This window comes from Dendrobates tinctorius, unplaced genomic scaffold (assembly GCF_039654945.1).
Source record: "Dendrobates tinctorius isolate UK_male_01 unplaced genomic scaffold, ASM3965494v1 ptg000211l, whole genome shotgun sequence".
NCBI lineage: Eukaryota > Metazoa > Chordata > Amphibia > Anura > Dendrobatidae > Dendrobates > Dendrobates tinctorius.
In genome coordinates, this window is record NW_027361878.1 from 18,686,019 (window position 1) to 18,707,747 (window position 21,729).

Sequence of the window (21,729 nt, forward strand, 5' to 3'; positions counted from 1 at the left end):
TGAACTCACAACAGTACCTCCCCCTTGAGGATGGGTCACCGAACCCTCATCCACGCCACCAGGGCGATCAGGGTGAGCCCGATGAAAGGCGCGCACCAATCTTTTGGCATGAATATCAGAGGCAGAGACCCAGGAATTATCCTCCTGACCATAACCCTTCCACTTAACCAAATACTGGAGTCTCCGTCTAGCCAGACGGGAATCCAGTATCTTCTCTACCTCATATTCCATGTTACCTTCAACTAATACAGGGTCCGGAGGTGCCACCCCAGGAACAACTGGTTCAACAAACCTCTTCAACAAGGACTTATGAAACACATTATGAATTTTAAATGTGACAGGAAGAGCCAAACGAAAAGAGACCGGATTAATAATCTCCAAAATCTTGTAAGGTCCAATAAATCTAGGCTTAAACTTATGAGAAGCCACCTTCATAGCGATATTTTTTGATGATAACCAAACCATATCACCAACCTTAAACTGGGGACCAATGGTCCTATGTCGGTTGGAAAACCGCTGGGCCTTTTCCTGGGAGAGAGATAACTTATCCACCACTTGGTCCCAGATCTGGTGCATTCTCTCCACCACAGTGTCAACACCTGGGCAGGCAGAAGGCTCCACCTGCCCTGAAGAAAATCGAGGATGAAACCCAAAGTTACAAAAAAAGGTGACATCAAAGTGGCAGAACTAGCTCTATTATTTAAAGCAAATTCGGCCAAGGGCAAAAATGAAGCCCAATCATCCTGATCGGCGGAAATAAAACATCTCAAATACGACTCCAAGGTCTGGTTTGTTCTCTCCGTCTGCCCATTGGTCTGAGGGTGAAAAGCAGAGGAGAAGGACAACTGAATTCCCAGCTTGGAACAGAAAGTCCTCCAAAATCTAGACACAAACTGAACTCCTCTGTCAGATACAATGTTCTCAGGAATCCTGTGCAAGCGAACCACCTGTTGCAAAAACAGGGGCACCAACTCAGAGGAAGATGGCAACTTAGGGAGTGGTACAAGATGAACCATCTTAGAGAACCTATCACAAATCACCCAAATAACAGTCATTCTCTGAGAGACAGGCATATCAGAGATGAAATCCATTGAAATATGGGTCCATGGCCTCCTGGGGACCGGCAAAGACATCAACAACCCACTAGAGCGAGAACAAGGTTTAGACCGGGAGCAAGTCCCACAGGACTGCACAAAATTCCTGACATCACGAGACAAGGCGGACCACCAAAAAGACCAACTCACCAGATCTCTAGTACCAAAATTACCTGGATGACCAGCCAATGCAGAGCAATGAACTTCAGACATCACTCTCTTCTTCCACTGGTCAGGAACATACAACTTTCCACTGGGACAACGCTCAGGTTTGTCCTCCTGGAACTCTTCTAGAGCACGTCTCAAATCGGGCGAGATGGCAGAAAGAACTACCCCTTCACCTAAGATGGTAGCAGGCTTGGTCACCACAGGAGAATCAGCAAAGAAGCTCCTAGAGAGAGCGTCAGCCTTGACATTTTTAGTGCCAGGAAGAAAAGAGACCACAAAATCAAAACGTGTAAAAAACAAGGCCCACCTAGCCTGTCTAGGGTTCAAGTGTTTGGCCGACTCCAGGTAAATCAAATTCTTGTGGTCAGTGAGGACCACGACTTGATGTTTAGCTCCCTCCAACCAATGTCTCCACTCCTCAAATGCCCATTTCATGGCTAACAGTTCCCGATTCCCCTCATCATAGTTACCTTCAGATGGAGAGAACTTTCGGGAAAAGAAAGCACAGGGATTCATTTTGGATGTTACAGGATCCTTTTGGGACAAAACAGCTCCTGCACCAATCTCAGAAGCGTCCACCTCTACCTGGAACGGGAGTGAGACATCAGGTTGCCGCAAAACCGGGGCAGAAGTGAATCTTCGCTTCAGCTCCTGAAAGGAAGAAACAGCCTCCGGAGACCAATTCAACACATCAGCACCCTTCTTAGTCAGATTAGTCAATGGCTTGGCAATACTAGAAAATTTTGCTATAAATTTCCGATAAAAATTAGCAAAACCCAAAAACTTCTGGAGGGCCTTCAAAGAAGTGGGCTGAACCCAATCGTAAATGGCCTGTACCTTGGCCGGGTCCATTTCAATAGTTGACGGAGACAAAATAAATCCCAAAAATGAAATCCTCTGTACCCCAAAAAGGCATTTCGATCCTTTGACATACAGGGAATTCTCCCTCAAGATCCGAAACACAGTCCGAACATGTTCCACATGAGAATCCCAATCCTTGGAGAAGATCAAAATATCATCCAGATAGATAATCAAAAATTTATCCACAAAGTCTCGGAAAATGTCGTTCATGAAGCACTGGAAGACAGAAGGGGCATTAGTGAGCCCTAAAGGCATCACCAGGTACTCAAAATGTCCCTCCAGAGTATTAAACGCCGTCTTCCATTCATCCCCATGCTTAATGCGGATAAGATTATATGCCCCCCTGAGGTCAAGCTTGGTAAACCAGCAAGCACCTTTAACTTTGGAGAATAGACCCAAAATCAGGGGTAACCGGATACTGATATTTGATAGTAATTTTGTTGAGGGCACGATAATCAATACAAGGCCTTAATGAACAATCATTTTTGGCCACGAAAAAAAAACCGGCACCTAAGGGTGAAGAGGATGGTCTAATATGACCCTTCTCCAACGACTCCTTAATATAGGATCGCATAGCCTCATGCTCGGGTACAGATAAATTGAAGAGCTGACCCTTAGGAAATTTACACCCCGGGCTCAGTTCAATTGCACAGTCATAACTCCTATGAGGAGGCAAAGACGCAGACTCATTCTCACTAAATACATCATAAAAGTCCGCCAAATAGTCAGGAACATCATGCGACTGAGGAGAGGTGGAAAAAACCGGAGCCTCACTAAGGGCACACCGACAACCCCAACTCGCCACAGACACAGATTTCCAATCCAAAACTGGATTATGAATTTGCAACCAGGGAAACCCCAGAACAATGGTATCATGCAAATTATGCAACACCAAAAATCTGCAATTTTGTTGATGGTGTGGGGCGACCCGCATTACCACCTGGGTCCAAAACTGAGGTTTATTTTTCGCCAAAGGAGTAGCATCAATCCCCCTCAAAGGGATAGGCGTCCGCAGAGGTGTCATCGGAAATCCACAACATTTAGCAAAATCCATGTCCATTAGATTCAGGGCTGCTCCCGAATCCACAAAAGCCTTGGCGGAAAATGTGGACAGGGAGCAGATCAGAGTAATTGCCAGAAGAAACTTAGGTTGAACACCACCCACAGAAAACATGTGTGCAAAACGTTTCTCTCGTTTAGGACAGACAGAAATAATATGCGAGGCATCTCCACAAAAAAAACACAGCTTATTACGCCTTCTGAACTCCTGACGTTGCTCCCTGGACAAAACTCCTGCATAGGTTCAGACACTTGTTCAACAGGTGGCAACACCTCTCATGCAGTCCTGCGTTCACGTAAACACCGATCAACCTGAATGGCTAATGACATAGAATCGTCAAGACCAGAGGGAACAGGAAATCCCACCATCGTATCTTTTACGGCTTCTGACAAACCCTTCCAAAAGAGAGCTGCCAAGGCATTATCATTCCAGGTAGTAAGGACCGCCCACTTTCGGAATTTTTGACAGTACAATTCTGCAGAATCTCGACCCTGGCTCAATGCCAACAGGGTCTTTTCAGCCTGATCAATAGCATTGGGTTCATCATACAACAACCCCAAGGCTTGAAAAAATGCATTCACATTAGTCAGAATAGGATCATCTGGTTTCAAAGAAAACGCCCAATCCTGGGGATCGCCACGCAGCAAAGAGATGACAATTTTAACCTGCTGCGCGGAGCTCCCTGACGAGTTAGGCTTCAAGGCAAAAAATAATTTACAATTATTTTTGAAATTCAAAAATTTAGACCGATCCCCAAAAAACACATCAGGAGTAGGGATCTTTGGTTCAGCAGCATGTGAATGAGCAAGGTAGGCGGAAATTCCCCGCACTTCCGCAGCGAGCTGCTCCACACGATCAGACAATTGCTTTATCTCCATTGAGAGAAAAAAAAATTCCCCCTACAGCCTCAGAGATATAGAGGAAAAAATATACACACCTTTTTTTTTTTTTTACAATTCTTTCCTGCTATTGAGTACCCTAGGATTTGCGGTATGGCGGGTGATTCTGTTATGAATGAGTCACCGTAGGAGGCAAAAACAGAAATACTAGCTAAGTCCAGAAAACCAGAGAAGCTGGCAGCTATCGGATTGCAGACCCCTGAACCTAACAACAACTAGCAGTAGCCGTGGGGGGTTCCTACGGTGCCCTAGACCCCTCGATCACAGCCGGAGAACGGTATAGCCTAAAGACAGAAAGGGAAATCTAAACGGCCCCAGAGCAGACCCCAAAGCAATAGGCAGCCCCCAACATATAATGACGGTGAAGCAAGATGAAAAAACACTCACACAGATAGAAAGAAAGGCTGAGCAAATGATGGGGCCCAAGCTAACTAAATAGGACAGAATAGAAAAGCTGCTGTCTGCAATCCGCCAAAACCCTCTCAAAAACAAGAGCCAACAGACTGATGGGGAAAAAAGCTCTGAAGACGCTAGGCTTCAAAAAGACTATATCAGTACTCAGGTATTTTCTGAAGACAGAGCAAAAAGGAATTCTGCTCACCCAGCAGGGAAAGGCAGAAATCCAGAAAAACAAGGCAAAACAAAACCAAAACACAAATGCAAAAAGTAGAGCAGAAAACTTAGCTTTTGAGGAGCAGGAATCAGACTGGTCTCCAAGAATCCCTCAGAGTAATCATCCGCAAGGCAGAAGGGTGTCGGCTGCCTTATATCCAGTCAGCAATCCCAGTCACCCAGTCATCATCATTCTGCTCAGGTGCTTTGTAATCAGCCTCACTACCTTCCTTCACCAGAAGAGGGAGTTCATCAGACCTCAATGGTGAAGGGGATAATGAACTCACAACAGTACTCCTTTTCTCCTGGAGTGAGGTTGGCATCTACTTGTATAGGTAGCACATCAACTGCTGCTGGTGATATCTCTGCTGCCTGTAATTCTGCAGAACTTGCAATTGGTACCAATGGATGTGGTTCCTCAATTTCAGGTGGCACTGCAGTTAACGGCACCACTATCTGTTGCTGCCGGTATAGTGCCATTTGGGTGCTGTCGCTTGATGCCTGAGCAATCACTGGACCATTTCTGTCCACAGGCGCCATCCCTAACATCAGGATCATGGTCGGGGCAGTGACCGTACATGGTGCTTCTCGATAGAGCTCCGGTTCTTGCGCGGTTACAGGGGGGCGAATAATGGCAGCCATAACCCCTGAGGCTGCCTGGTAGACGGACGGCAGCTGGGTCTGTAGTGGTGCATGGTTGATTCCTGCCAAGGCCTCCGGGGTGGACATGCGAGGCCGTCCCAGGTCCTGGTAGGGCCTCAGCCCCTGCTTCACCGCTTGCTCCGGCACTCTCGTACCTCCTCCGGGCAGGTCGCATCCAGTGGCGGCACCGGTTTGGAGGTGGAGGTGGGCGCTGTAGATGGTATCGCAGCGGTCGTATGCCCCGCAGGGGCTGCCTGGGAGCAAATGGTTTTTCCCCATCGCGTTCTCCTGGCCTCCGCCCGTCCTCCATGATGGCGTTCACTCCTTCTTCCTGTCTGGACTCTTTTCCCGCCACCGGCTCTCGCTCCTCCTTCGGGGGCAGCGTCTTCTTCCTACTCCTCCATACCAGGCCAGTATACGAACCCCTCGGGGGGGGTGGGCCATGTTGCAGTTTCATAGAAGTTAAGGCAGGGGAGGCCCAGGACAGTTCGCGGTCTTTTCTTACGACCACCCATATTGTCACGCCCTTCTCCGCTCCGGCAGCCATTTTTAGCGTTCATTTTACAGTCTATCAAATTGGGTCTTTTGCACATTTCCACAAATTTTTAAGTCCAATAAATCGTAGGCACACAGAACCCGGTGGCACCGGGCTTCGTCATCCTGTTTGTGACGCCAAAGTTGGGTCGCCCTCCCAGGGCTGTGGGGTACTCGGTACCGGGCCAGATGAGCTTCAATGGGAGATGTCACGGCAGTTGGGACCCGGCCCATGGTCCTGGGCGCCCAATGTAAAAGGGGGGAAATGTTCAGTGTGCTTATGATGATTAGAGTTTATGAATGAATGAGTCGTGACGCCACCTGTGGTGTTCGGCAATGAAGATGTTGAGCCGACGCTGCAGACAGATCCTCTGGGACAGATGGTGTCATGCAGCAATGATGTTATAGCCCTCCACAGGCAGGGCTGTAGTCCCAGGGCAGAGTAGATGAAGTGACACTTAGATGGTGTAGAGTCGGGCGCAGGGGATGTAGCAGTGCTGGGCAGGTTGATGCAGGAATAAGTGGAGGACACCGGGGCATGTAGTTTCAAAGCTTTACTCAGTCTGTTGTGGCACCAGAGCCCGCATCCGTGCCGTGTCCTCCGGGTCAGGAGCTCAGCCAACTTCCAGGCAAGATGAAGTACTCCTTTCCAACACTCCGCCAACATATGTGCCTTTTCTGAACGTCTCCCTCTTAGCTCCTTTAGTGAAGTACTCACAGTACTGAGTTACACTGGAGTTCCTCTTGTCAGATGTTTCTATGAACTCTACTTGTACGGCAGACAGCTGTAGCCTGCTTCGGGGACTCCTAACTACCTAGTCCCGGCTCACTATCGATGCTGTTGTGCCCCCAAGTCTTGTGTGGGAATAAAGTGGTGACAACTTCTATTCCTCCGGTGTCTGCTGCAGGACCATTAGTATCCATACAACCTCGGGGACCGGACCCCGGCCTTGCGCTTAGAACTTGGGAAGGGTTCTCCTCTAACCCTGATCTTTAGTTCTCTTCTCATGTTGCGTACTAATTCTTTCCTTCTTATGGAGAGTCAGGCTTTCTATTAATGTTCCTTTCCTGTGCCAGCGGACCCAGGTCACTGAGGTCGGCTGCAGCACTTCCTGCATCCATCCCACTCCGGGGATCTCCTTTCACAGATTGACCTCGTCAAACTCCTGTGACGAACCGACTAATTCCTAAACTCTTCCCGCTCTTTTGAGTGCAAAACTAAACTCCACCCGCCTCCCAGCACGCTTCGTGTTCCAAGCAGGGAGCCACCAAGGGTGCTTTGCTACACTACTATATCGTGTGGGATGCAGGTGTTGGAGTATGGTCAGGTGTCTCCACCTTACCTGAATGGTGGGGTACCACACCTCAGGGGGAGGTGCAGTATCTCCGTGGCGACTGAACCCTCAGGGGTGCCACATGTGCGCTTGCGTGCTCCTCTCAGTTCGGCCTCCAGGTCCGTCCTCTCTATGGTACTGGAGGACTTGACCCGGAAGCCCTAGCGATCATGTGCTATATCAGGCTACCTCTTCCTAGGGGAGGTGCCTGATTATTGTTGTACTTCCTGGCTTGGTCTGCTGTGTCCCTGCCAGGCTGTGCGCTGTGTTCGGGTCCTCTGCCTTGCACTCTATTGTGCCTCTTGGCACACGCTCTGAACCTGCACTCTGCCTTGTACTCGGTTGTGCCTCCTGGTACATGCTCTGACCCTGTACTCTGTCTTACTCTCAGCTGTGCCTCCTGGCACATACTCTGATCCTGTGCTCTGTCTCATACTCAGTTGTGCCTCCTGGCACATACTCTGATCCTGTGCTCTGTCTTATACTCAGCTGTGCCTCCTGGCACATACTCTGATCCTGTGTTCTGTCTTGTACTCAGTTGTGCCTCCTGGCACACACTCTAATCCTGTGCTCTGTCTTATAGTCAGTTGTGCCTCCTGGCACACACTCTGATCCTGTACCCTGTCTCTTACTCAGTTGTGCTTCCTGGCACACGTTCCAATCCTGTACTCTGTCCTATGCTCAGGTGTGCCTCCTGGCACATACTCAGACCCTGTGCCTTGTCTTATACTCAGTTGTGCCTCCTGGCACATGCTCTGATCCTGTACGCTGTCTCTTACTCAGTTGTGCTTCCTGGCACACGTTCCAATCCTGTACTCTGTCTTATGCTCAGTTGTACCCTCTGGCACACACCCTTTATGTCCCGGTTTATGAACCGCCTTTATGTCAAGCTCGAGAAATGTGCCTTCGAGCAAACGTCCCTGCCATTTTCGGGGTACATTATCTCAGACTCGGACCTATGCATGGATCCGGCGAAGGTGTCCGCCATCCTCAATTGGCCACGGCCCCATGGGGTGAAGGCAATCCAACTTTTCCTTGGTTTTGCGAACCACTACCGACAGTTCATTCCTCATTGGTTCGCCCCATCTCGTCCTTTATCCGCAAAGGGGCTAACTAAAGGCTTGACCCTCTGAGGCTGAAGAGGCCTTCCAGTCGTTGAAACAAGCCTTCGCCGCTGCTCCGGCGCTTCATCGACCTGAGGTTAGCAGACCTTTCACCCCCTCGAGGTGGACGCATCCTCTACCGGGCTGGCGCAGTCCTTCTGCAGAAATCCTCTTCTGGACGTTTTGTCACCTGTGGCTTCTTTTCTAAAGTATTTTTCTCCATTGAGCAGAACTACTCCATTGGCGTTAAAGAGCTATTGGCCATTAAATTGGCCTTGGAAGAGTGGAGGTACTTACTGGAAGGTGCCATACATCCATTCAAGATCTTCACGGACCATAAGAACCTGGCGTACATCCAGTCTGCACAGAGGCTCAATCCTCGGCAAACCAGGTGGTCCCAATTCTTCGCCCACTTTGACTTTGAACCACACTTTCGGCCCGGCGATAAAAACGTTAGAGCGGATGCGTTGTCAAGATCTTTTCTGTCATCTGATGCAGAGGAAGAACCCTCTCATATCATTGATCCGTCCAAAGTAATTACCGTGGCTCCTGTCAAGTTAACCACGTTACCTCCGGGAAGAACCTTTGTGGCTGAGACTAACCGAAAACGAGTGTTAATCTTGGGACATTCGTCCAAGATCACCGGCCACATTGGTGTCAAAAAGACTTTGGGCTTAATCTCTCGCTATTATTGGTGGCCTTCACTCTCCCAGGACGTTAAAGACTTTGTGGCATCCTGCCCGTCCTGTGCCCAGCACAAGATACCCAGACAACCACCCTCCGGTCTTCTGCTCCCGCTTCCCGTTCCGTCGGCTCCATGGCAGCACATAGCCATGGATTTCATTACTGATCTGCCTTGTTCCTCTGGTTGTACTGTGGTCTTGGTGGTTGTAGACCGATTTTCAAAGATGGCTCACTTCATTCCTCTTCCCGGACTACCCTCTGCTCCTGACTTGGCGAAGATCTTCATTTCCCATATCTTCAGGATTCACGGCTTCCCCCAGCACATCGTGTCTGACAGAGGAGTCCAATTCACCTCTCGGTTCTGGAGAGCTCTATGCGGACTCATGAAGGTGTCATTGGATTTCTCTTCCGCCTATTACCCTCAAACCAATGGGCTGGTGGAACGTATCAACCAGATCCTTATATCCTACCTCCGGCACTTTTCTAATGCTCATCAGAATGACTGGGTTGATCTACTTCCTTGGGCTGAGTTCGCCTACAATAATCACTCCAGTGAATCGTCCACCAAGTCTCCATTCTTCATCGTCTTTGGACAGCATCCCAGTGTGCCTCTACCGATACTTCCTGTTTCGGGGGTACCTGCTGCCGATTCCCTGTCTGTGGTGTTCTCCAGGGTATGGCAGGAGACCAAAACCGCTCTCGAGAAAGCACGGGACAGAACGAAATTACACGCTGACAAGAGGCGCCTGGACATTCCTCCATTTCTCCATGGTGGCAAGGTGTGGCTCTCCACCAAATACATCCACTTTAAGGTACCATCTTACAAGCTGGGTCCCCATTACATTGGTCCTTTTGAGGTCCTCAGGCGGATTAATGATGTTGCATACAAACTGAAGCTACCTCCTTCACTCCGTATTCCCAATCCCTTCCATGTGTCACTCCTTAGACCTATGGTACTTAACCCCTTAAGCCCCAAGGGTGGTTTGCACGTTAATGACCAGGCCGATTTTTACAATTCTGACCACTGTCCCTTTATGAGGTAATAACTATGAAACGCTTCCATGGATACCGGTGATTCTGACATTATTTTCTCGTGACATATTGTACTTCATGTTAGTGGTAAAATTTCATTCAAATAACTTGTGTTTATTTGTGAAAAAAACGGAAATTTGGCGAAAATTTAGAAAATTTCGCAATTTTCCAAATTTGAATTTTTATGCCCTTAAATCACAGAGATATAGCACACAAAACTTGATAACTAACATTTCCCACATGTTTACTTTACATCAGCACAATTTTAAAACCAAAATTTTTTTTTGTTAGGAAGTTATAAGGGTTAAAAGTTGACCAGCGATTTCTCATTTTTGCAACACCATTTTATTTTTACGGACCACATCACATTTGAATCCACTTTGAGGGGTCTATATAATAGAAAATCCCCAAAAGTGACACCATTCTAAAAACTGCACCCCTTAAGGTGCTCAAAACCACATTCAAGAAGTTTATTAACCCTTTAGGTGCGTCACAGGAATTTTTTGAATATTTAAAAAAAAAAAAAAATGAACATTTAACTTTTTTTCACTAAAAAAATACTTCAGGTTCAATTCTTTTTAATTTACCAAGGGTAACAGGAGAAATTGGACTGCAAAAGTTATTGTACAATTTGTCCTGAGTACGCCGATACCTGATATGTGGGGGGGGAACCACTGTTTCGGCGCATGGCAGACCTCAGCAGGGAAAGAGCGCCATTTGACTTTTTCAATGCAAAATTGGCTGGAATTCAGATCGGACGCCATGTCGTGTTTGGAGAGCCCCTGATGTACCTAAACAGTGGAAACACCCCCCCAAGTGACCCTATTTTGGAAACTAGACCCCCCCCAAGGAACTTATCTAGATATGTGGTGAGAACTTTGAACCCACAAGGGCTTCACTGAAGTTTATAACGTACAGCGGTACAATTAAAAAATCATATTTTTTCCACAAAATGATCTTTTCACCCCCAATTTTTATTTTCCCAAGGGTAACAGGACCCTAAAAGTTATTGTGCAATTTGTCCTGAGTACACTGATACCCCATATGTGGGTGTAAATGACTATTTGGGCGCATGGCAGAGCTCGGAAGGGAAGCAGCGCCATTTGACGTTTTTGGCTGGAATTGAGATCGGACACCATGTCGCGTTTGGAAAGCCCCTGATGTACCAAAACAGTAGAATCCCCCCACAAATTACACAATTTTGGAAACTAGACCCCCCAAGGAACTTATCTAGATGTGTGGTGAGCACTTTGAACCCCCAAGTGCTTCACAGAAGTTTATAACGCCTGGGCGTGCAAATAAAAAAATCGTTTTTTTCCACAAAAATGATATTTTTGCCCCAATTTTTTATTTTCCCATGGGTAACAGGAGAAATTGGACCCCAAAAGTTGTCTTGCAATTTGTCTTGAGTATACTGATACCCTATATGTGGGGGTAAAACACTGTTTGGGCGCATGGCAGAGCTTAGAAGGGAAGGAGCACCATTTGACTTTTTCAACGCAGAATTGGCTGGAATTGAGATCAGACGCCATGTTGCATTTGGAGAGCCCCTGATGTGCCCAAACAGTGGAAACCCCCAATTATAACTCCAGCCCTAGCCCTAACCCTAGCCCTAACCCTAGCCCTAACCCTAGCCCTAACCCTAATGGGAAAATGGAAATACTTTTTTTTAATTTTATTATTTTTCCCTAACTAAGGGGGTGATAACGGGGGGTTTGATTTACTATTTATGGCGGTTTTTATGTTTGGCAGCTGTCGCACGCTAAAAGACGCTTTTTATTGTAAAAATAGTTTTTGCATCACCACATATTGAGAGCTATAATTTTTCCGTATTTTGATCCACCGAGTCATGTGAGGTCTTATTCTTTGCGGGACAAGTTGACGTTTTTATTGGTACCATTTTCGGGCACGTGACATTTTTTGATCGCTTTTTATTCCGATTTTTGGGACACAGAATGAACAAAAACCAGCGTTTCATGAATTTCTTTTGGGGGGTGCGTTTACACCGTTCCGCGTGCGGTAAAATTGATAAAGCGGTTTTATTCTTCAGGTCAGTACGGTTACAGCGATACCTCACTTAGGTCGTTTTTTTTGTTTTGTCGGTTTTTTGCAATGAAAACAATTTTATATAAAAAATAATTATTTTTGCATCGCTTTATTCTGCGAGCTATAACTTTATTTTTTTGCGGATGATGCTGTATGGCAGCTCGTTTTTTGCGGGACAAGATGACGTTTTCAGCGGTACTATGGATATTTATATGCGTCTTTTTGATCGCGCGTTATTGCACTTTTTGTTCGGTGGTATGATAATAAATCATTATTTTTTCCTTCGTTTTTTATTTTTATTTTTTAAGGGGTTCGCTAAAGGGGTTAACTAATGGGACAGTTTTATAGGGTGGGTTGCTACGGACGCGGCGATACCAAATATGTGTACTTTTATTGTTTTTTGTTTTTTTTTTATTTTCAAAAAATGAATTTATTGGGGAATTTATTTTTTTTTTACTAATTTATTTAGCGATTTTTTTTTTTTAAATTATTTTTACACTTTTTTTTTTTTTTTTTTTTTCTTTATTACATAGTCCCAGGTGGGACATCACTGTCCTGTCACAGATCGCTGATCTGTCACATCACAGATCACTGTGACAGATCAGCAATCTGTCACAGGCAGTTCTGCAGACTTCCTCATGCCTGCGCTTTGCAGGCAGTGAGGAAGTCAGCTCCCTACAGGCCCCCGAAGGCCCCTGTCGCCATCTTGGATCCGGGGGCCTGTAGGGAAAGAGCCCCCCCGCAGCAGCGCTGCACATTGCGCTGCTGTGGGGGCTCAGGGAAGCAAGGAGGGAGCCCCCTCCCTGCCGATGCTTCCCTTTAACCCCCGGTACACCGCGATCGTGTTACAAGGGGTTAACGTGTCGGGGGCGGTCCGTGACCGCCCCTGACACATTGTGCCGGGTGTCAGCTGTGATAATCAGCTGACACCCGGCTGCGATCAGCGGCGCTCACCACGTGGGCGCCGCTGATCGCATTAGACGTACTATCCCGTCCTTGGGAATTAAGTCCCAGGGCACATGAACGGGATTGTACGTCTAATGGCAGAAAGGGGTTAACAGATTCCATCCATCTCCAGGCCACACACCCCAGCCTGTTGGCATGGGGGATGAGTTTGAGGTGAATGACATTTTGGCCATGAAGAAGGTAAGAGGGAGAACCATGTTCTTGATCGATTGGAAGGGTTTTGGCCCCGAGAAAAGGTCATAGGAACCCAGGGAGAATATTCACGCACCCCAGATTTTGTCTAAGTTTCTCTCCAGTTTTAGAAAGAGGAGGCGTAAGGGGGGGGGTACTGTCACGCCGCGCTCACCTGGGGGCGGGACCTTGGTCCCGACGTCATCTCTTCCGGAGCCGCGGTCGCTCCGGGGGTCCAGCCGGGTGCGCACGCGCACCTCTCGTACCTAGGTTCCTGTCTCCCCCACGTTATGTGTGCCCTTGCGGGCTCCTCTCAGTTCGGCCTCCAGGTCCGTCCTCTCTATGGTACTGGAGGACTTGACCCGGAAGCCCTAGCAATCATGTGCTATATCAGGCTACCTCTTCCTAGGGGAGGTGCCTGATTATTGTTGTACTTCCTGGCTTGGTCTGCCGTGTCCCTGCCGGGCTGTGCGCTGTATTCGGGTCCTCTGCCTTGCACTCTATTGTGCCTCTTGGCACACGCTCTGAACCTGCACTCTGCCTTGTACTCGGTTGTGCCTCCTGGCACACGCTCTGACCCTGTACTCTGTCTTACTCTCAGCTGTGCCTCCTGGCACATACTCTGATCCTGTGCTCTGTCTCATACTCAGTTGTGCCTCCTGGCACATACTTTGATCCTGTGCTCAGTCTTACACTCAGCTGTGCCTCCAGGCACATACTCTGATCCTGTGCTCTGTCTTGTACTCAGTTGTGCCTCCTGACACACACACTAATCCTGTGCTCTGTCTTATGCTCAGTTGTGCCTCCTGGCACACACTCGGACCCTGTGCCTTGTCTTATACTCAGTTGTGCTTCCTGGCACACGCTCTGATCCTGTACTCTGTCTCTTACTCAGTTGTGCTTCCTGGCACACATTCCAATCCTGTACTCTGTCTTATGCTCAGTTGTGCCCTCTGGCACACACCCTGCTCCTGTACTCTGTTACACCTCCTGGCACACCTGCGGCCTGACTCGGTGCTCTGCCATGCGCCTTTGCACGCATCCTGCTTTGCTCACACCCGGACGCTGTATACCACGTGTTCCCGTGCCCACGCTTTACACGTTCCTGCAGACACACTCACTCAGGCTGGTTTCACACTAGCGTTCGATCGCGCAGCGCATCGTGCGCTATTGGGTGCACGCACAATGTCCCCCTATCTTTAATATGGTGATCGCAGGGTCTTGCGAATGTATGCGCTCTTCAGCATTTAGCGTGCGCTGCGCATTTTACAGGTGTGCGCCCAGACGCGCCGTATGCTACATGTTGCATTTTTTTCCGGCGGCATCGTTAAAAAAAATCACGCGTTAAAAATAGCATTACAGTCTATGTGGTCGCTGACGAGCGCTTGGCACCGCGCATGTCAGCACCTTGTGCGTGCACGCGATTTGAGTAAACAATGTCTAGACACTTGTCTACAACTCCCCCTAAACAAGCAACATTGTTTTGGAGGAGTGTACATAAAAGAAGGTGTCTTCAGGGTCAGACAATTACTCTACATACAGCCTTGCAGAGACCAGACAAGCATTCTACAAGAGCCTTCTACCTGTGGATTCAAGCTTCAGGAGCCAAAATGTGAGTATTCTTAAAAATGTCTGTGTGTCCTATACAATTTTATAATGTACTAATGTATTTTTTCTTTTCTTTTCAGCATGTCTTCTTCCGGATCGGTCTATTCGCCATCTCGGCAAGAACTGGCCCAAGATGACGTGAGGTGAGAATCTTGCTGCCTTTTGGTAAGTATAGCTGCCTCTAGAAATGTGATTTAATTTTTTCGTTCTTTACAGACATCGGACACGGGCAGTGAAGACGGAGAGCGGGAGAGGTCTGAGCGGGAGCAGTCGGAGCGGGAGCAGTCTGAGGATTCTGAGCGGGAGCAGCGTAGTCAAGTCGTGGCGAGGAAACGCAATGTGTGTGTGTGTGTGTGTGTGTGTGTGTGTGTATGTATATATATATATATATATATATATATATATATATATATATATATATATATATATATATATATATATATTTTGTGTGTGTGTATATATATATATATATATATATATATATATATATATATATATACATACAGTGGGGAAAAAAAGTATTTAGTCAGTCAGCAATAGTGCAAGTTCCACCACTTAAAAAGATGAGAGGCGTCTGTAATTTACATCATAGGTAGACCTCAACTATGGGAGACAAACTGAGAAAAAAAAATCCAGAAAATCACATTGTCTGTTTTTTTTTCATTTTATTTGCATATTATGGTGGAAAATAAGTATTTGGTCAGAAACAAGCAATCAAGATTTCTGGCTCTCACAGACCTGTAACTTCTTCTTTAAGAGTCTCCTCTTTCCTCCACTCATTACCTGTAGTAATGGCACCTGTTTAAACTTGTTATCAGTATAAAAAGACACCTGTGCACACCCTCAAACAGTCTGACTCCAAACTCCACTATGGTGAAGACCAAAGAGCTGTCAAAGGACACCAGAAACAAAATTGTAGCCCTGCACCAGGCTGGGAAGACTGAATCTGCCATAGCCAACCAGCTTGGAGTGAAGAAATCAACTGTGGGAGCAATAATTAGAAAATGGAAGACATACAAGACCACTGATAATCTCCCTCGATCTGGTGCTCCACGCAAAATCCCACCCCGTGGGGTCAGAATGATCACAAGAACGGTGAGCAAAAATCCCAGAACCACGCGGGGGGACCTAGTGAATGAACTGCAGAGAGCTGGGACCAATGTAACAAGGCCTACCATAAGTAACACACTACGCCACCATGGACTCAGATCCTGCAGTGCCAGACGTGTCCCACTGCTTAAGCCTGTACATGTCCGGGCCCATCTGAAGTTTGCTAGAGAGCATTTGGATGATCCAGAGGAGTTTTGGGAGAATGTCCTATGGTCTGATGAAACCAAACTGGAACTGTTTGGTAGAAACACAACTTGTCGTGTTTGGAGGAAAAAGAATACTGAGTTGCATCCATCAAACACCATACCTACTGTAAAGCATGGTGGTGGAAACATCATGCTTTGGGGCTGTTTCTCTGCAAAGGGGCCAGGACGACTGATCCGGGTACATGAAAGAATGAATGGGGCCATGTATCGTGAGATTTTGAGTGCAAACCTCCTTCCATCAGCAAGGGCATTGAAGATGAAACGTGGCTGGGTCTTTCAACATGACAATGATCCAAAGCACACCGCCAGGGCAATGAAGGAGTGGCTTCGTAAGAAGCATTTCAAGGTCCTGGAGTGGCCTAGCCAGTCTCCAGATCTCAACCCTATAGAAAACCTTTGGAGGGAGTTGAAAGTCCGTGTTGCCAAGCGAAAAGCCAAAAACATCACTGCTCTAGAGGAGATCTGCATGGAGGAATGGGCCAACATACCAACAACAGTGTGTGGCAACCTTGTGAAGACTTACAGAAAACGTTTGACCGCTGTCATTGCCAACAAAGGATATATCACAAAGTATTGAGATGAAATTTTGTTTCTGACCAAATACTTATTTTCCACCATAATATGCAAATAAAATGAAAAAAAAACAGACAATGTGATTTTCTGGATTTTTTTTTCTCAGTTTGTCTCCCATAGTTGAGGTCTACCTATGATGTAAATTACAGACGCCTCTCATCTTTTTAAGTGGTGGAACTTGCACTATTGCTGACTGACTAAATACTTTTTTTCCCCACTGTATATATATTATATTGTGTGTATGTATATGTGTGTATATATATATATATATATATATATATATATATATATATATATATTTTGTTTCTGTCTTTCTTTCTCTTGCTTCTTTTCTGTTTCTTTTGGTATCCTTTCCAAACTTCTAAACATTCTATATTTTTTTTCTAGGTTCCACAGCGGGATGACGAAGAAGTCTACATAGACAAAGAGCACCTCATCCGCCTCGTTGAGGAGCGCATCCCGTTGTGAGATAGCTGTGACCAGCAGTACAAAGACAGTGGTGACCCGGCAGCTCTGGAATGAGGTGGCCGCAGTGATGATGGATGGCTGGGACAGCGCCTCTGCAGCTTCAAAAAGGGCATTCAGTAAGTATAAAGATGCTCTGTGATACAGCATTTATTTTTGGACCTGATGGTGCTGATGTGTTTTTTGCAGGATATATTCTTGCATTAAACACACCAATGCCTGGTGGAAAACTGTGATTGAATTGTGTCTTGAACTGCTGCATTGTTTTTTGCACCTGATGGTGCTGATGTGTTTTTTTGCAAGATAGATTCTTGCATTAAACACACCAATGCCTTGTTGAGAACTGTGATTGATTTGTGTCTTCTACTGCTGCATTGTTTTGTGGACCTGACAGTGGTGGTGTTTTTTGGCAAGATATATTCTTGCATGAAAAGCACCAATGCCTTGTTGAGAACTGTGATTGATTTTTCAACTGCTGTCTTGATCCTGTTTTCACTCTTGTTCCTGATGATACTGTTGTTTTCGCTGATACATATATTGTAGCAGGAAACATAACAGTGTCCTCCGTCTGAACAGTTGTGTCTAGAATTTTATTGGTGCTGCAGCAGTGACTGTTTTCAAAGTTCAATCAGGTGTGTGTGGTGAGAATGACGTTAAAGTAATGCATTTTTAATTTTTATTTTTTTTTTACCAACAGTGCAAAAAATCCACACACGTTGGCGCTCGATGAAGGACCACTTCAACACTGATGTTCGTGCTGAGGGACAGGTTCGGAGTGGTTCTGCGGCAAGGCGCAGAAGAAAGTACCACTACCATCGCGAGTTGGCTTTCCTGAGACCGGTCCTTGCCAGCAGAGCGTAAGTTTTTTTTTGTTTTTTTTTCGTTTGTTCTTAATATGTGCTTTTCTATTCCACAGGTGATGCTTCTTGTAAATGCATGATACTAATGTTTTCCCTTTCTTTCCACAGCACTTGGAGCAGCACCCTGCAACCTGACCCTGTCCCGGGAGCGGTTCTTCATCGATCGACCTCGGACCCGTCCCAGCCATCCGACAGCCAGGAAGCATCTTGCAGGTCAGCAACACAGACAACTGGTGACCAGGAAGCTGGTCCATCAGGTGTTCCCCTGTCCCAGGTCTTTGTCACTGGTTATGCGGGCACTACCCGCCAGCGGCAGAGGGCCTTGGACAGGAATGTCATGCCCGAGTTCATGCACTTGAGCGAGGCCTTTAAGGCCAGCCTCAAGGTGCTGGCCGCCAGAACGGAAAGCGGTTTTTCCCTGATGGAGCGTGGTTTTAACCACATGGCACGTGGTTTTAACCACATGGAACACCGCTTCCACTCTTGTCGACCAGCGCCTTGACCGTCTGGAGGCCGACCTCAACAGACCAGTGCACCATTTTTTCAGTAAAATTGAACAGGGCATGGTGGAACACCTTAGTCCTGAGCAACAGCTGAGTGTGTTACAGGCCTGCAACACTGCTTACTTGCAGGCTATGCAGCAGAATCGGTATGTTCAGCAGTCAGTGGTGTCATTTCCAACAGTTCCACCGCTGACTCGCTTAACCACACTACCGACTTCTGCTGCATGCCACTGCACGGCCACCTGCATTCCCAGCAAAGCCGGACATCACTACACCACCTCAAGTCTGAGTGCTGCTGGACACTCCTCCACCACCACCACTAAGGCAAGCGCTGCTCCTGTATGGAGCACCACCAGCTTGGAGCCAAACCACCACAGAACCTGCTTGGGCCACCTACACCAGCAGTCAACAGCAAAGGAGCACCGCCAGCACTCCTCAGCAACAGCGCACCGCCAGCACTCCTCATCAAAGGAGCACCGCCAGCACTCCTCATCAAAGGAGCACCGCCAGCACTCCTCATCAAAGGAGCACCGCCAGCACTCCTCATCAAAGGAGCACCGCCAGCACTCCTCATCAAAGGAGCACCGCCAGCACTCCTCATCAAAGGAGCACCGCCAGCACTCCTCATCAAAGGAGCACCGCCAGCACTCCTCATCAAAGGAGCACCGCCAGCACTCCTCATCAAAGGAGCACCGCCAGCACTCCTCATCAAAGGAGCACCGCCAGCACTCCTCATCAAAGGAGCACCGCCAGCACTCCTCATCAAAGGAGCACCGCCAGCACTCCTCATCAAAGGAGCACCGCCAGCACTCCTCAGCAAAGGAGCACCGCCAGCACTCCTCAGCAAAGGAGCACCGCCAGCACTCGCTTCATCTTCAGAGCACCGCCACCAATTCTCCTCCTCATAGTCCCCCAAGAACTTTGGCTGAGATACCTGATACGCAGCCTCCTTCACGTAGCACCGACCCAACATGCTCCCCTTCTAGGAGCACCGCCACTCCCACTTTAAGCAGCACCGCCACCACAGAGCAGCAAAGGGGTGATCCGCATTCCCTATTTTACAGGGCAACGCCACAGTCCACAGTCACCAGGCGGTCTACAAAAGAAAGGCGGTCACAGGCTGCAAGTAGGTCGGGGCAGGATATGCCTGTGCCAAAAAAGAAGAAAAAAAAACTTTGTTTGTCCATCCACCATCTCCTCCTAATGTGTCTCAACCTGCCTCAGTGTCCATTCCAGAGCTCCCTTCCCCGAGTACTTTTGTTGCCCCTTTTCATAGAACCCCTTCTTCCATCTCCAGTCGTTCCTCGTCTCTCCACACACCCAAAGTCTCCCAATCTTCCCCCAAACGTCATTCATAATAAAATTTTTCTTGTTTATTTTTGGTTTCAAAATAAATGTGCACTTGTGCTTTCAAAAATTTGGTATTGGTTTACTGTGTCTATCGCCGACTACACACACTGCACCATACACTTAGGGTTTTTGCAAAAACATATCTCCATTACTGTTTCTTGTGTGAGACTTGTTTCTTGTGTCAGTCTTGGAGTTATGTGTTGTCAACAAACCAAATCTACATGACTTTGCTTTTCCAGAACAGTCTCTACATTCTAGGAATATTGCACATAGTGCATCCAGCAGGGTTCCCCAACTCCAGTCCTCAAGGTCCAACAAAAGATCATGTTGTGTGGAATCCTCTGTTTGAAAAATTTTTAGCAACTGAGCTATGGATTTCATTACAACATGATCTGTTGGTGGACCTTGTGGAGTGGAGTTGGGGAACCCTGCTGGATCTAGTGTGTTCAATATTACTAGAATGTAGAGACTGCTGTGGAAAAGACAAGTCATATAGGTATAATCTACATGACTTTCCTTTTCCAGAACAGTTTCTACATTCTAGGAATATTGCACAGAGTGCATCCAGCAGGGTTCCCCAACTCCAGTCCTCAAGGTCCAACAAAAGATCATGTTGTATGGAATCCTCTGTTTGAAAAATTTTTAGCAACTGAAGCTATGGATTTCATTACAACATGATCTGTTGTTGAACCTTGTGGAGTTGGTGAAGATGAAGATTGGTTTCGTTGACAAAACATATCTCCAAGACTGACACAAGAAACGTCGGTAATCGAGATATCTGGTGCATTGCAAACTGAATAGAGTTGGTTTCCCTAACTACAGTGTTCAAACCAAACCAACATAACATGTTTTTAGTAATTACATTGGAGTTAAAAAAAATTTTTAACATGATATGTTGGTTGACATTAGGAGTAAATTTTTAAAACCCTTGCTATAGAGGATGGTGTTGAGTGCAAGGTATATCTATTGTTCTCATTTAAAAAATGCAAGGAACTATAGATATACCTTGTAAATAACCACATAATCTATATAGTCACCAACTCAGGAGTATTAGTGAATTCATGATGCACAAAACACAGCATCATAAATTCACTGATACACCTGGCTACTTGGTAATGGTATTGGGAGTGTAAAAACAGAGAATGCACTCAGTACAGGTATCAAAACGGGTTTTTTTTATTAACATACGAACAACATGCAAGACAAATTTTTTAAACTATTTGCTCTTGCCATTCCACCCGTCCTACATCTGAATTGAAGTATGCCGCAAATTGGTCCCTCATTTGGCCAACTTCAACAGATGACCTGAGAGGGTGCTGTGTAAATTCAGGCAATGGATTAGGATCCACATCATCAAGATCTAAGTTCGGGTGCTCTCGAGAAAGTACAAAGTTATGTAGAACAACACAGGCCTTCACCACCTCATCCACTGTTTCCAGTTTCAGATTAATAGCTGGGCCAAGAATGCGCCATCTAGATACAAGTATACCGAAGGCACACTCTACTGTTCTCCTGGCCCTGGTCAGCCTGTAATTGAAAATTCTTTTTTGTAGGTCCAAGTCCCGGCTGGAGTAGGGTTTGAGGAGGTGTTGGCACATCTGGAACGCTTCATCACCAACCATTACAAATGGCTGTAGCGGATCTTCGGTGTTGGGAAGAGGCCGTGGCATGGGGAAATTGAAGTTGTTGCCATACAACCTCCTGCCCATGTCCGATGTCTTAAAAGCCTGGGAGTCATTACCACGGCCAAATGCCCCAATGTCCACTGCAATAAACGTACAGTCTACATCCGCAATGGCCATCAGTACAGTAGAAAAGTACTTTTTGTAGTTAAAGAACTCAGAGCCA

General features: G+C 46.9%; 2 protein-coding genes across 3 annotated transcripts in view; both read left to right on the forward strand.

Moving 5' to 3' along the window:
* Positions 1-21,729, forward strand: part of LOC141058332 (serine/threonine-protein kinase MARK2-like) — a 170,808-nt gene that overhangs the window by 89,271 nt on the left and 59,808 nt on the right. The gene's annotated exons all lie outside the window — the stretch shown is intronic.
* On the forward strand, positions 17,060-20,168 carry LOC141058329 (uncharacterized). 2 transcript variants are annotated; one of them, XM_073554549.1, is made up of 3 exons: positions 17,060-17,287; positions 17,866-18,025; positions 18,137-20,168. In XM_073554549.1, exon 3 carries the CDS (start codon positions 18,592-18,594, stop codon positions 20,104-20,106), a length of 1,515 nt encoding a protein of 504 aa, XP_073410650.1. In that variant the 5' UTR covers positions 17,060-17,287; positions 17,866-18,025; positions 18,137-18,591; the 3' UTR covers positions 20,107-20,168. The 2 variants fall into 2 exon arrangements, with proteins under 2 accessions (XP_073410650.1, XP_073410651.1); XM_073554550.1 differs by having other exon boundaries at positions 18,137-19,948.

Excerpts from the sequence above, each read along its gene's own strand:
- LOC141058329 (XM_073554549.1), top strand. The coding sequence starts at position 18,592 with ATGGTGGAACACCTTAGTCCTGAGCAACAGCTGAGTGTGTTACAGGCC.